General features: G+C 45.3%; 1 protein-coding gene across 1 annotated transcript in view; it reads left to right on the top strand.

The window, feature by feature from the left end:
* LOC149360244 (uncharacterized) overlaps positions 1-16,106 on the top strand; it is a 54,619-nt gene that overhangs the window by 17,021 nt on the left and 21,492 nt on the right. The window contains exon 2 of the mRNA XM_089567813.1: positions 1,529-2,549. Coding sequence (XP_089423939.1) covers positions 1,529-2,549 — 1,021 coding nt within the window. The remainder of the gene's footprint in view (positions 1-1,528; positions 2,550-16,106) is intronic.

Below are 16,106 nucleotides of genomic sequence, written 5' to 3' on the forward strand. Positions count from 1 at the left end.
GCCGCGGTCGGGTTCGAACCCGGGTACTCCGGCTCGGTAGACGAGCGCCTTAACCACTGAGCAACCGCGGCGGGTGGTCTGCATTGAGGACGCCGACGAGGGCTCGAAGGAATGAGCTTAAAAAGCTAAGGCTTTAAAATAAGGTGGTCTCGTGTGCGGAGGCAAGTGGCAATCGGGTGGCCTCAAGCGCGTATTCTCCTACGAAGCATGAAAATCTTGTACGCGTTACAATCAGTCATTGTAATTTTTTTTCTGACGTTTTGAAAACTGGTGGGCGTTAGAAGAGATTAAATAGGGTACTGAAAAGCGCGAGTGGTTATGGTAAAAGAAACGCGAACGCTCTTTATATATTTAGAAGAACGTCAATTTGGGCTAGATGGTGCATTATTTGAGACAGAAAAGGAAAATAGCGCTGCAAAAAGACGTACGCAAGAAAGACTGAGACAGGACTTGCGCTAACTTCATCTGATTTTATTTAATGCAAAGCCAGCAAATATATAGAAAATTCAAGGCATGCGCAATAGAAACACCGGTACAACAGCATCAACAAAATCGTTGAAGATACGCTATCTCAGTCTTGAAAAGGCGGACCGAGGTATCACTCATGCAATCTAATCCCCTCTTCCTAATGTGGAATGCTTCCAAAAGCTCCCGCGCCTTCGTATCTCCACTCCTGCCCAGAATCTTTATCTCCCAAAGCCGTGGCTCACACTTCTTGCATTGCTGGCATCTTTTTTGCTCCGGCCCATGTTCTGCCGCACGATTACACACGAAGCACTCAGCGCAGTGCTGCGAAAGATGTGCACCTCCTAGATTTGTTAGCGATCGTGCGTGCTCAGCCGCGCGGTCATTAACGCACCGCCCCGTTTGGCCCACATAGGCTTTTCCGCAGGCCAGTGGTATTTCATACACCACACCTGTGCAGCACTTCACGTACTGCTTGCCATGCTTTTTGTTGCAGGAGCTCTTTTTATCGCTCCCAATGCGCGCGCATAGCTGGCCAAGCTTTCGTGGGGCAGAAAACACGACCGGCACGCCATGTCGCTTTGCCACCTTCTTCACATTGTGCGCGACCCTGTGCACATAAGGCACCACTTCAGGTCTCACGGACTGTTTGTTCGGCTCAGTCGGCTTCTGACACATCGCACACTAGATTTTTCTTAGGAGGGCTTCAGCAACTGCTGTGATAACCGCGCATGGGAACCCCGCCGAAACCAACCGATCAACTTGCCTATCAAAACTGGCCTGCATAGCATGGTGGCACGACTTCACGAGAGCCGACTCAAGGCAGAGACGAGCAATGGCGCGTTTTACAATTTTTGAATGAGCTGACTTGTAAGGCAATAGCTCCTTCTGGGCTCGATGGGAGTAACGCCAACAAACATGATCCTCGCCCAGGGTAATATTAAGATCCAAAAACTGTAAGCACCCCCCTTTGGGTAGCTCGTGAGTGAACACCAACCCCCTCCCCTCTTTTTGAAAGTTAGCTAAAACTCTGAACGAAGCGTTGCAGTCTACTGCCTTACAGAAGACTAAGAAGTCAACGGGAAAAGGTGTGACTGTCATCGGGGAAGTAGAGCTTCCCAGCGACGTAAGAAACACGTTGAACCATGGCCCGAAGTTCAGCCATGAGCCACGGGTTCAAGCACATGAGTTCCTCGCTCTAAACCGACGAATCGCAGGAAAGGCTGCAGAAGAAAACAAGGAAAGGTGCCTCCTTGATGGTGTGGATGCACTGACCAGATCTACAAGTCGCTCCTCCACTGGACCAAGCAAGGATCCCATGGCAGAAGTTGTGTCCTACTTCAGACAGCACTGCCTCCGGCTTCTCCAAGCTGACAAGGATGGTGGCTTCGTGGTGCTTCCCGAATCAGAGTTCCGAACAAAAGCAGGTGAAGCGATTGCCAAGAACTTTGTTCCTTTGAAAGCTAGCGCAACGAGGGTAAAAGGGAAGGCGATCTTGTTTTGTAAGGGCTTAGAATTAGGTAGGCTGGCAAACGACATTAGTAACAGTAAATGCAATGCTCTTTCTGTATTTTTTACAGCAAAAACGCACAAACCATCGATTCCTTTTAGAACTGTGGTCAGTGAGAATGGTACGTGGCAGGTTGTTCTTAGCAAATTCCTACAGAAGCATCTGAGCTCACTTAGTGTTCATGACCCTTTTGCTACGAAAAGTTCAAAAGATGTTGTTAGGCTTCTGGAGGGAAATGCATCTATTGGTTATATTTTTTCAGTGGATGTAGAAGACTTGTTTTATTCGGTGCCCCACGATGCCTTGTTCACTTGCGTGAGGGATGCCATAGAAAGTTGCGGTGCTGTTGAATTCCAGAACTCCTCAGGCGTGTCAATTTGTGATTTTATCAAGTTACTTGAATTTTGTCTTAGTGTGACGTTTGTCTCATTTCACAACAAATTTTACCGTCAAAGACAAGGGATTTGCATCGGATCCTGCGTAGCTCCAGTGCTTACTAACATTTTTCTAGCATTTGTTGACCGCGCCCTAGAACTAAGTTTAGCAGGGAAGGGAGTACTAAAAAAGTATTTAGGTATGTTGACGATTTTCTAGTGGTTTTTAAAAAACAAAAAGACTTGACCTACACGGATGCTGTATGCACAGTTTTAGCTAACTTCCAAAAAGAGGGGAGGGGGTTGGTGTTCACTCACGAGCTACCCAAAGGGGGGTGCTTACAGTTTTTGGATCTTAATATTACCCTGGGCGAGGATCATGTTTGTTGGCATTACTCCCCTCGAGCCCAGAAGGAGCTATTGCCTTACACATCAGCTCATTCAAAAATTGTAAAACGCGCCATTGCTCGCCTCTGCCTTGAGTCGGCTCTCGTGAAGTCGTGCCACCATGCTATGCAGGCCAGTTTTGATAGGCAAGTTGATCGGTTGGTTTCGGCGGGGTTCCCATGCACGGTTATCACAGCAGTTGCTGAAGCCCTCCTAAGAAAAATCTAGTGTGCGATGTGTCAGAAGCCGACTGAGCCGAACAAACAGTCCGTGAGACCTGAAGTGGTGCCTTATGTGCACAGGGTCGCGCACAATGTGAAGAAGGTGGCAAAGCGACATGGCGTGCCGGTCGTGTTTTCTGCCCCACGAAAGCTTGGCCAGCTATGCGCGCGCATTGGGAGCGATAAAAAGAGCTCCTGCAACAAAAGGCATGGCAAGCAGTACGTGAAGTGCTGCACAGGTGTGGTGTATGAAATACCACTGGCCTGCGGAAAAGCCTATGTGGGCCAAACGGGGCGGTGCGTTAATGACCGCGCGGCTGAGCACGCACGGTCGCTAACAAATCTAAAAGGTGCACATCTTTCGCAGCACTGCGCTGAGTGCTTCGTGTGTAATCGTGCGGCAGAACATGGGCCGGGGCAAAAAAGATGCCAGCAATGCAAGAAGTGTGAGCCACGGCTTCGGGAGATAAAGATTCTGGGCAGGAGTGGAGATACGAAGGCGCGGGAGCTTTTGGAAGCATTCCACATTAGGAAGAGGGGATTAGATTGCGTGAGTGATACCTCGGTCCGCCTTTTCAAGACTGAGATAGCGTATCTTGAACGGTTTTGTTGATGCTGTTGTACCGGTGTTTCTATTGCGCATGCCTTGAATTTTCTATATATTTGCTGGCTTTGCAGTAAGTAAAATCAGATGAAGTTAGCGCAAGTCTTGTGTCAGTCTTTCTTGTGTACGTCTTTTTTTTTTCCAGCGTTATTTTCCTTTTCTGGCTCTTTATATACAATACGATGGAATTTTTGGGATAGCTAGGGATGCTACATGGAGACAGTAGAAATGGCGTCGGCGTATATGCCTTGGGAATCTATCAGTAGATAGTCATTTAAATCGACTTCTGTTGAAGGAGTGAAGAAAGTTTTCGAGGGTTTGTGTAATAAACGAAGGCTTGAGTGTTATCCGGCTGGCCGATGACAATGTGAGCAAGGTGAGGCCAGGGAATAATGTGTGTGTGTGTGTGTGGGGTGGGGGGGCGGGGTATCTCGATAAAGTGCCCTGTGGGCCCATGGAGGAGACTCATGGTAATAACTGATTAATTTTCACATATTGCAGCCCAACTGAGGCTATTGCAGCAGGCATAGAATAAACACAAACTGTACAAAAACATCACTCACAATGAAGCATATAAAATTTTTCGACATACAAAGAAGTACAAAGCACAAATACATCAGTCACAGTAGGAGGTATCTAAGAATTGTTTCAAATTAGAAAGAAACAAAAGCACGAACACTTCAGCCACTACAAGCACCATATAAAAATTTTCGTCTCAGTAAAATCACATCTGCCGCAATAAGCAGCACCTAAAATTGTCTTCAAAGGCAGAACGCGAGTAGTAGGCTTATAAAAAATGAGCTCCACATTTAAACTGTTTAAACATGCAGCTAGGAGGATTAAATTTGAAATATATAGTTAGTAATGACTTTTTGCTGTTGATGACTTTGAAACGTTAAAACAAAAACTCAAATTGTGGACATCTACCGCATGTAAAAATTTGGATCATTCAATAAGACGACATGAACGAACTGGTGAGAGGCCCAATGTAGAACGGTTAGAAGCAGCTGAGAACATAACCGAGAAAGAAGAGAAATCATTGTTTAGTACTAATTTTATAACTTGTGGGAATCCATATGATACGTTGAAGAGGATTTTTACCTGCGAAAAAAGACGTACACAGAAGGGAGAACAACAGAGAACAAGGGCTGACTAACAACTGAAATTTTTATTGACCACAGACCGCTCAGTAACAACCACGCATGCGCCAAGCTAGGGCAGGTAATCTACAGAGTCATTCAAAAAGAATTTCTTAGATGTGAGCTCTGGAGATGTGGAACTGAGAATTTGATTTTTTGAATGACTTTGAGTAGATTACCTGTTCTTGCCTGGCACATACGTGGCTGTTACTGAGCTGTCTGTGTTCAATAAAAATTTCAGTTGTTAGTCCAGCCCTTGTTCTTTTGTTGTCCTCCCTTTTGTGTACGTTTTTTTTCGCTGGAAAAGATCCTCTTCAACATCCCATAGCAACAGGACAACCATTCAGCCTAGCTCCATATGACACAGCGATGTTTAGGACTGGATCACGGGTGTAGCCAGAAGGGGTGGGGGGGGGGGGGGGGGGGGGGGGGGGGGCTTATGGGACTTCAGATTTTCCCGAAATTTTTTCGAACTGTCACGCCCCGCTGACCAAAACAACCAGCGGCGCCGGAAGTCATTCTGGATTTTGTCACCTACAATGTTTTTTTCAGACTAGGAAAGAGATTTTGGCGCGAACATTGCTAACTCGTGTTGGATTTCGTGGCAACGCCGCTGCACCTGGAGTCCGTAACGCAAGCATCAGTTAGCATCATGATCAAAATTACCATGCGAACACAAAAATTTTGAGTACATCAATAACCGATTTTGATTGACTTTGCTTATTGAAAGCCCTGCCCAAGCGGCGTTTCCCAGCATACACACTAGGATATTGGTTATTTCAACTTGCGGCATCATTCGTGGCTGTCGTTTGTCCTTCTTTTTCCATTTTAGCTAACCGATTTCAATTTTTCTTTGAACCAAAGGAATACCGTTGTGTAATTATGGGCGCAGAATAATTGTCGCCGTGCAGGCAGTTAAAAAATAGATGGTTTCGTACTGATTTCTGCATTGTTCTTCTATTATTCTAACCATATGGTGCTGTCACGACCACAGCATGGCCCAAGTACATACCGAGACTTCTGCTATCAGAGTTTTGTTATTACCTGGGTCGTCTCTCTTCCATGTGTTAAGTTGACTATCTGTGATTGCGCAAGATGTTTATTTGCCTTGTTTGACGCATTATATAGAGTTACTTTGCTTAGATATGTAAATTTAATGGTGTGCGGTTTTGTGTATGCATACAGTGACTGTTTCCAGTGACACTTTTTTGTCCTTTATCAAGTTGTATCTTCGCATTTCTAATGCTCCATTTTAGCTTCGCATTTCTAATGCGTATTTTGCATAACGTTATACGTGTGCTCGCTGTTGCGACTAAAATTTCGATGCAATTACTCGCAATACAGGACCGGTGACAGCTGCTGCTGCGCAGTGCACTGGAACGAAGGACAGCATCGTTGAGATTTTTTCATGGCCGTTGCATGTGTACAAAAATGTAAAGGCTCTTGAACGACAAAGATTCAGTAAAATATTTGTCCTCTACTTGCTCATTTCGTGGCCTTTACGTTTTTCATATCAGCGGCATGCACTGCTTTGCTGGTTTCGGACTGATATAGTTCTAGACTTCGTGTGATATTTTCTTTACTTATTAAACACGCAAAAACATGGAAGCATTGATATCAGTTATGTCTGCCACGATTTTTAGGACATACGAATACAATCTTTTGTTCAAAAAAATGCATAATTCACTTGTTAGACAGTGCGTTGCGTTATCTAATACACAATGACATTGTCAGTGGCAATGCAGTTATTATTCTTGCGTTTGATCCCTCCACAAATTCTATGAGGAGGCCGCGCTGCAACATGAGCCCCCTTCGAACAAAATTTCTGGCTACGCCACTTGACTGGATGGATAAGGCTTCCGTATGGCAGCAACTTACTGCATAACGGGGCAGCGGACATAGTGCGGAATAGGGAGCAGAGTATTTGAAAAGCTTTTTTAAAAATGATAGTTATTTGTTTTGACAAAGAAATATCGTGCACAATTGCACAGCCGATATATTGATATTCCAGTGTTCCTTTTACGTAACTGCATTTGCATGAATTTGTGTACAAATAATTAAACTAGCCCCTATGCAAGGAAATAAAAATATTCAATGAGTTCAGTTCGTCTGCCATGTAGTGCACCACTTTCAAAAGGTTCGGAAATACTTCTTATGAAGGTAATAATGAGCGGTTAAAATATTTATTCAGTGATTACATTATACAAATATTATATACACATCCTGCGATATCCCTTCCCTTCGCCTACGCGAGCGCTTATATGGTTGCGTTTCGTTTCATATTCATCGCTCTCATCGGGATCATCCTGTCAGGTAGGGCTATGTAGGCTATCACGCTAGCCTTTACAGTGTTTATTAAAGAATGCCTCCTTCAAGGGTTAAATTAATTGCGTAATAGAGCACGCAACCATGCATTTGTTTGTTAATACATGAAACGGCAGATTATTAATGTATAATAAGGACAGTTATAGGCCCAGAACAAAAGCCCTCTGGGACCCCTTAATAAAACATCGACGACCGACGATCCAGTCGAATTGAAATATTCGTATTGTAAGCGCTTGGAAAGAAAACTACATGTCGAGTTAGCGAGCGTAGGTTTGTGTATTACGTAGCGAATGTTGCGCAACCGCTTAGTTAAGCGATATGCTGTGAAGTCAAGTGTTGCGTAGCAGTGCGGCTTAGCTTGTGAACCATCGTTGCGCAAGCAGAACAGCCCAACAGTATAGCCTATTATGATGACTGTGACTCGCCCCTCTCAAAATCACCATTACACCGCGCTGCTTTTCTCAGATTTGTGCATACTTTATCTCTCCTGTCCTGTCTCATTATCCATTCTGTCTGTTTTTCTCCGCGCTATCTACTCCCCTGTCCCTGTTATTTCAGTCGGCGGGCGCAAATGAGGTGGTTCATGGAATAGATAGCAGTTTCTGCCGCCACCAGCCAACTTGTACTCCCGTTTTCCTTTTTTTCCCCAGTCAAAAAGGCCACTATACTTTTGCAACCACTCACATTGATACAAAGGGCACTGCATTTCGATTCAAGGAGTGAAAAGTTCCGACAACTGCTCGACGTACTGTTCGCGGTTTTCTATGCTTTGAAACAGAGGCAACAGTTTCTGGTTGAAGGCAGTTGAGAGCTTCGCTTGCAACCGGACTTACTCCATCTTCGAGAATTGCTGTTCAGAGGCAGTGCTTCTGGCTGCGTTTGGCTCAAGTATCTGGAAACGAAAGCCAGAGGCAGTGATAGGGACATGTGAAATTTAACGTCTCAAAACTGCCCGCGGGCTGTAGAGATGCCGTAGCAGACGGCTTCGGATTATTTGAGGCCACCCGTGTTTTTCATTTTTTTTTTTTAACGTGAACTGACATAGCGAAGCACATGGGCACCCTTTGCATTTCACTATTTCACCTCCATCAAAATGCGGCGACCGTGGCCGGAATTTTATTCCGCGATTAGTGAACCAGCTTATAATATTCTATGTTACTCTAAAATATGCTAGTGAATCGGGCTCAGTGAAGAGTATCACCAAAATCTTCCAACGGTCTTCCCAACGACGTCTATGGCTAACATTACACAAATGTTCTGGCGGTTTATTTACGACACAGAAATTTCACAGAATTTTATGTAACGCATTACTACTTCTGCAGTCGCAGGGCCCCTAGGAATGTGTACGCACCATGCTGGCTTCAAGGTTAAATAAGGCGAAGTACCACGCCCATAGGGATCTAAACTAGGACAGTTTAGTTTTTTTTCTTTTATTCCTTTTTATCTGGCATATGCAGCGCACGAGAGAGTCTCTCCAGCTCGTCCTCGAATGCAGCCCGTGATACCCCACCAGTCTTAGCGAATGAGTTATAGCTCTATCAAGTGGGTTAATGAATGCATTTTTTACCGCAGGCAGATTGAAGTCTGAGCTGTGGTCTCGTATTCCGGTTTGATTCTGATGCAGTTTTATTCCCTAGAAAAGCACGTGCTCGAGAGGAAAACGAAATAAAAATAACAAGACGCTGTTCCCTCTCTTTTCACACAGGATAATTACGCATAACGCACGTTATTGATATACCACTTTCATTTGCTGCCACGAACGGTCGAAGCATTGCCGCCATTTCTGCATTCGAAAAGCCTCTCTTTCGCCTCACTGTTAGTTTTCTCCTCTTCACATACATGGGAAGAGAGCGAAATTGAGTGAGATGTCAGCGAACACGCGCGTACTTTTATATATTTTTATTTCGCGCCGTGTCGAGAACGTAAATAAGCATCATTTCCGGCTCGCGCTGTTCAGGAAAGAAACAAGCACGATGAAGTGATGGAACATTTCTTTTTGTGTTTTTCTGCAGCCCGCGTGCTACCGAGCCCCGCTTCGAAAAGAGCCGCGGCCGATTCGGCGGCGTCGAGACTTTCCAAGTGTGTACGCAGGCACAACCCGCGACTAATGAGCTGGAACGAGTGGATGAGCGCGTCCGAATGGCACGTCCCGAAAGCCCTCCCGGTAGAGGGTGGTTATTTCGTTGCCGGCTCGAGGGGAGGAACCTGCGAATGCTTGGCCCCATGCAGGAAGCCATAGCCGAGCCACGCGTGAGAACCGCCCTCGCCTGTTCGATAGTGGCGGCGGTGGCAATAGATTTTCGTTCCTCACAGGTGCATCATGGAGCCTGCGGTGCCGATGATGATTACGCTTCGCTCTTGCTGATGGGTTGGCACAGCCTGCCGACACAGCTATAAAGGGGAAAGAGAATGTAATCTCTTCGCAATATACCTTCTATGTATATTACGCAAAACACATGCAGGTGTTTTGCGTAACCTTCATTTGTGCACGTGTGCGCGTCCGTGTCTACGTCTATGCGTGTGCATCGTGTTGTATTATTTTTTTATTATTTCTTTCGGTATACCGTCTACACCAAATGGTTTTTTTACAGGGGTGGGTACACTTAAAGTAAAAAAAAAAAAACATAAAGCAGTCGCAGTGGCTGTGTGGTTACAGCACTCGGCTGCTGACCGGAAAGACGCGGGTTCGAACCCGGTCGCGGTGGTCGAATTTCTATGGAGGTGAAATTCTAGAAGCCCGTGCACTGTGCGATGTCAGTGCACGTTAAATAACCCCAGGTGGTCGAAATTTCCGGAGCCCTTCACTACGGTGTCCCTCATAGCCTGAGTCGCTTTGGGACGTTAAACCCACCACAAATAAAACCAGACATTACCAAACTGAGACCAGTGCCTTTCTAATGACGCATACGGTAGGCCCGCCGCGGTGGCTCAGTGGTTACGGCGCTCGGCTGCTGACCCGAAAGACGCGGGTTCGATCCCGGCCGCGGCGGTGGAATTTCTTTGGAAGAGAAATTCTAGAGGCCCGTGTCCTGTGCGATGTCAGTGCACGTTAAAGAACCCCGGGTGGTCTAAATTTCCGGAGCCCTTCACTAGGGCGTCTCTCATAGCCTGAGTTGCTTTGGGACGTTAAACCCCAATAAACCAAACCTAAACCAAGCATACGATGGGGGAACTTGGGGTAACCGTCATGCGGCTGGCGTCAGCGGTTGGTTGCTACAAAGATCTTGCCACCGTGTGGACGGCTCCAGGTGCTTAGGAGATCAAATTTTACCGTGCACAGTGACAGTGAGGTGATACCGTGCAGAAAATTCCGTTTGGAAATTCTGGCTTTTTTTGCCTTCTTCCGGGCAATGAAGAAAACCAGAACGAAAACTTTCGTTTTCCAATTGCTCAGCATTTTTTGAGACACTTACATCTCTACCCTCCTCTCTTCCTCTTCCCTCCTCCACCTCTTCTTCCCTGAAAAATGGGTTTTCCCTTTCTCCATTCAGCCTTCTGCCAACTGAAGCCTCCCACGCCAAAGCCAACGCCGGACACTTTTTTTCGATAATGGGCGTTCTAATGCTACCGCATCAAGATACGTTTTTAGGCCAGTTGGTGACAAAATATTACGCAAGAACACAGCGCAAGAAAAAAAAAACGGCACAGAAGAGAACAGATCAGCACTCGTCTGAGTCTATTTTCTTCTGTCCCCTTCCTTTTGCGTTGTGCGCTTTAATAATGATGACGAATTAAAAAATAATTTACTATTGACAAAATCAGTCTCCACAATAAGGACTGCCGACATGCCACCAAGCTAACTGTCTTTAGGTAGTATTCACTACGTTCTCTAGTTGCATAAATAAACACCATAGTTTCGATATGAAGGAAGCTAAATTCATCTGAAACAAAGAAGCCACTCATGGCTGCAGCATACTCTTCGGAAAAAGATCTAAGTTTGCTGTGTACAGTCGTCCACACACCTTTCTATAGAAGCTCGAACGGCACGCTCTGTTGTGCATTTATGACAGTCGCTGCTGCCTGGCAGCCCGATATAGCTTTTGACGACTTGTGAAGGTAAACAAAATCCATGGGAATGTGCATACATAATAAGGCGCTGTTTTGAGCCATAGGCCTACCGTAAATGAAACCAGCGTACCCTCTGCGGTGCGCCGATCGGGCGCTCTATATAGGCGTGTGGATGTTTGTACACTATCGCGCACCATGAGCCTGAACCCAGTATGCGAACAGGAAAGCGTTACCGCCAGAACAAATATTTTAGCTGCTGGTGGAGAAATCCACGCGGCGCCTATTAATTATCACTTCCATGCAGTGGTTTTCAGGCTATCAAAGAGAAATCAAATAACCTAACCATTAGTTTGCCTCAAGTAAAATGAACTTTACTCGCTGCTTTCATTAGAGCTGTTTCGTCCGCGTTTCGTTAAACGCTGAGAGCACATGTCGTGTACATTGCTTTTACATTGCTGCGCTTAGCACCTTAAAGAGTCATGTGTTCAAGTTAGCTGCACTGCACTTCAAGAAGTGAACATTGTCCAGTGCCGTGTATCTTTGTTTGGAAAAATTGAGCAGCCTAATTGCAGAAGCTTTAGTTCTGAGGCGCAGCCATAAGGGCCTAATGCACTTCGGCGTTTGCTTCTCAATTTGTACCGCAGGACAATACTGAATCAAAAAGAAGAAATTAAAGAGTTATTTGTTCGTGAGCCTGAAACTGAACCGAAGACTTCTGGCTTCTCTTAAGACTTGCAATTCAGCCGCCCCCTTCCCCGACCTCTAGGACCGGAACTTAAGGGAAAAATCCGCTCCGAACTTGCTCAGTGATCCGCTCAGGCTAAGCATTTCGGTAACATGCCATTGAACTTCTTAAGAAATAAGAACAAAATGAAACTTAACGATGGAAAACCCCGAGGGTGCCATGAAGCACTGCAAAAGCGGTGTTGCAGTAAAAGTGTACTTAGCACAAATGCAACACGGCGTTAAGGAAACTACGTTAATCTGGGAAAAGAAAGTATGTCAAATTATTTCAGTGCAGGCCCATACTTCTTTCTAAGCTGCACGAAGCTGTGAATGTGTATACTTTCGGGTATAGCAGACGCGAAAGCAATTCATGCTCTTGAACGCTGCACTTAATTTCCTTCTTATCATCACATTCTTTTTGTTTCCTTTTAATACACACAGGTGGCGCTTTAATCTCTCTTTTTTTTTATCCCACTGCTTAGCCTATCGTCTGAGCGTGAGGTGAAAACGCTGGCTTCCCCGCTTATGCGAGGCAGTCGCAGCTGTTGCGGTGGCGGCTAAAAAGGTGGACATGATTAATGGGTGCAGCATCAAAGATTCAACTCTTGGCTAGAAAGTGGAAAAATGGACTGGAGATGAAGTCCGCGGCTCCACGGCACATTACGCTTTACACGCCATAGAGGCATTAAAAATTAAAAAAAAGAACACACGAAGCAGAGAACAGTCGACTGTTCTCTTCCCAGAGTGCTCCGCAAGGAGTTTCACATGGCAAGAATAATGAAGTACGTAAGCGCGTAATTAAATATTACTCGCTTTGTACGCGTATCAAATTTTCGCACAACTTGCTGTAGCGCAAGGCGAAACTAAATGCATGACTAGTTTTGTGTTGAAGATAAGACAGAAAGATATAAAGAACGAATAAAATACTTTACAGCTAACATTTCACCTTCTGCGCTTTTCGGACGTGACACTTTTGCAGAACAGGATCCTTTTATGAAGTGGAGGCGTAGAAGCTACTCGTATGGAAACTGCGTTTGCACGTTTCTTCACTACTCTCTTAAAAAGGCATCTGTCTGTAAAAAAAGCAAAAACAAATAAATAGCAAAACCCCCTTATCTTATGTCACGATATTTGCAACCGTGTGATGAGATGACAACAAATGAGGTTGCGGAAATTCCGGAGTGCTATAGCCTTGAGTCTTGGTATACTACATCAGCACACAGCACCAGCAATACGTCCATGCTAGCTCGGCTGTCAATAGAATCGATATAATGGCGTGACAGAGATAAGAGGCTAGTGCCCCAATAAATAATCTGCATTTTTCGCACTGCAAAGATCATTCCTGATTTTAGACGCGCAAGCCCATTTTCTGCATGCAATAAGTCACTTTACTGTATGCTGCTCTCAAATGACACTTCAGTGAAATTTCCAAACAAATGAGATAAATATGTCATTAGTTTTCCGGCGAACAGAAAAATTAAATGGCTCACAAACGTGTTAGATAACTTCTCGGTTTCATCGTTTCAGGTGCTTTGAACACAATTGTCTGCACTAAAAAGTCACAGCTTGTTCAAAGACTTTGCCTTAGCGAGCACTGATTCCTTCATTTTGGGACAAGTTAGCATCTTTCACCTAGCGATCAGGTCGGTTTTTTCGGCCGACTTGCGTACGCAGGAAAATATTTTTACGCCCGATGGACTGTATGAATTTAATGTCATGTCCTTTGGGTTATGCAATGCCCCCGCTACTTTCGAGTGATTTATAGACACGATATTGCGTGGGCTTGAGTGGGAGGTATGTATGTGTTACCTCGATGGTGTGATCATTTACGGAAAGGTCTTTCGCGAGCATAATGAAAGACTGCGTATGGTGCTCGCCTGCATTGCCCAACCTCGTGACTTTTCAGCAAGACAAGGTAATGATCTTGTCTCCAAGCGTGGTTCGTTCAAGCCCGTATTTCTGCCTCTGTCACTCCGTTTCTCATATCGGAGGGCGTGTTCTTTAAAGGGAAACTGCATAGGTTTTAGAAATCAACGAGCTTGAGAGGGTCGGATGCGTGAAACGTGGAGGTAAGGCATGCAAAGTCTTTTCGGGCTAGCACTTGAAATAGCGAAGTAATCGCCGATTAAAATCCGGACGCCCTTCAAGCTTCTCCGCAGCGCACAACGCTAAGTGGGGTGCGCACGATGACGTCATCGAAGGTACCGGTACATTTCCAACGCACAAACACCTGCTTTGAAGGAAAAAAACCAACGCCACCGAAGGCGAGCCCTGCCAAGAGTTGTTTGGCGGCGTCTAACGCGTCAGGACAGGGTGTGGCTGACGACAGCGGTAATTTGAAATCATACCTTCCGTGACGTTACGTTGAGTTTTCCTGCACTCCTCCAGTGCATTGAGACGAAGCGCGAATTTCAGTCATCGATTACGTCACTATTTTAAATGCTAGTGCAAAAACACTTGGCATGCTTTACCTACAGCCTACATAGATTTGAATCCTTGAATACCGCGAAATTCTCAAAAAAGTGCTGCAGCTGCCCTTTAAGAAGAACTATTCATTTGAGGGCGCACTTCTGCATTTGGTCGTCTCTGCCAGTCTTAGTAGAGTTGTCCTTCAATCATGCCATGCCTGGCGATATTGCTTCCGGTCACCAAGGGTTTTCTCGCATACGTTCCAAAGGACGCGGCAACGTTTTTACTGGCCTTGACTTTACAAGACAACTAATAGTACATTGCAAGCTGTCTACAGTGTTAAAGCTTTAAGCATCGCACTGCCTCGCTTGCCAGCTTGTTGCAACCGTTCAGACCGCCTCACTCCCGTTTTGAGAAGATCGGGGTTTACTTGCAGATCATCGGACGGCAGGCTGGCATCTTTTTTTTTTTCTATTAACGATTTTGCTATCGTCAAAAGCGTTCCCCATTAGTTTTCTGTGGCAGTCTTAACTGTTCGGTGCGATCGATGGAAACACTTTAAAAGAAAGATTTTTCTGCATGTCACAACAATGGACCATTGCCTACATTATTTCTGTAAGAGTATCTTACAATTCTCTAATTTTAAAATATTTTGTTCAAGAATGTTGCACATGCTTGCGGACAGATTTTTCCACCAGTTGTGATGTTTATTTATTTTTCCCGTATATATTGCGTCATTGCATATTCGAAACGCTGAATGATTCCATCATCTACAGGGTGATGATTTTATAAATCCCGGTTTTAACATCACAGTTTCCAAATACTTTGACAGTTTGTGATAAATTTTGCATGCGAAGGTAAATTTTTTTTCCCCTTCAATTTGACTTTCTTTAGGACTGAATAAGCTTTTTAGGCCGATAAATATCTGTTCTGAGTTCAAATGATAAAGCACGTCTGAAAGAATTAAGTATACTGCAATATACCGAGGGCATCGGAATGTAACGTACTAGTGGGGATAAAAGTATCTAGGGCGCTCAGAAAACGTTTAGGCTTATAGGCGCCACCTTTTCCCGCGACTACATCATTTCACTACTACAGTTCAAAGCCGCCGCGGTGGCTCAGTGCTTATGACACTCGGCAGCTGACCCAAAAGAGGCGGGTTCGATCCCGGCCGCGTCGGTCGCATTTCGATGGAGGCGAAATCCTAGAGGCCCGTGTACTGTGCGATGTCAGTGCACGTTAAAGAACCCCAGGTGGTCGAAATTTCCGGAGCCCTTCACTACGGCGTCCCTCATAGCCTGAGTCGCTTTGGGACGCTAAGCCCTCGTAAACCATAAACCAAAGCAAAGAACGCGAGCCTGACTTCCGCCTCCACAAGTGTGGACTCAATCATACGGATAATGGTAGAGCTATCGGCTTTGTTTGCGACTCACACGTCAAAGAGACTTTTGTTCCCGCCTGTACATTCTGCGTCGTCCGTTGAGCTGGTAAACTTTATTGCAGAATAAGATCTAAAAAGGAAAAGCAGTGAATAACAGCAGGCCATGGTCCACGACGCACTTTTTTATTCCGCTAACCGGTCAGAGGGGCGCTATCGTCTGCTCAAGCCCGCTCACACCCCGCTATTCCCCTATCCTCCTAAACAATTGGGTGCCCTATTCTAAAACTCCCTAAATACCCCATTCCGGCCTTTACAGCAACGCAGTGCATTACGATGAAATGTTCTGAGAACGCTGCCATATTTCCTTTTGGCCACTGTCACTATTGTTTAGGTACAGCACGTTACTTATGCTCTTTCTGCGTTTCTGTACTTGCCGCCACTGGTAGCTGTATGCCATGTTTTTTTTATTCTATTCCCATATATCAAGAAAATTTTTACTTCGGGAAACTTGTGAACTGTCATTGTGTAAGATATGTGTACTACTACCCAACCCCTGC

This window comes from Amblyomma mixtum, chromosome 2 (genome assembly GCF_055824585.1).
Source record: "Amblyomma mixtum isolate Tamu chromosome 2, ASM5582458v1, whole genome shotgun sequence".
Lineage (NCBI taxonomy): Eukaryota > Metazoa > Arthropoda > Arachnida > Ixodida > Ixodidae > Amblyomma > Amblyomma mixtum.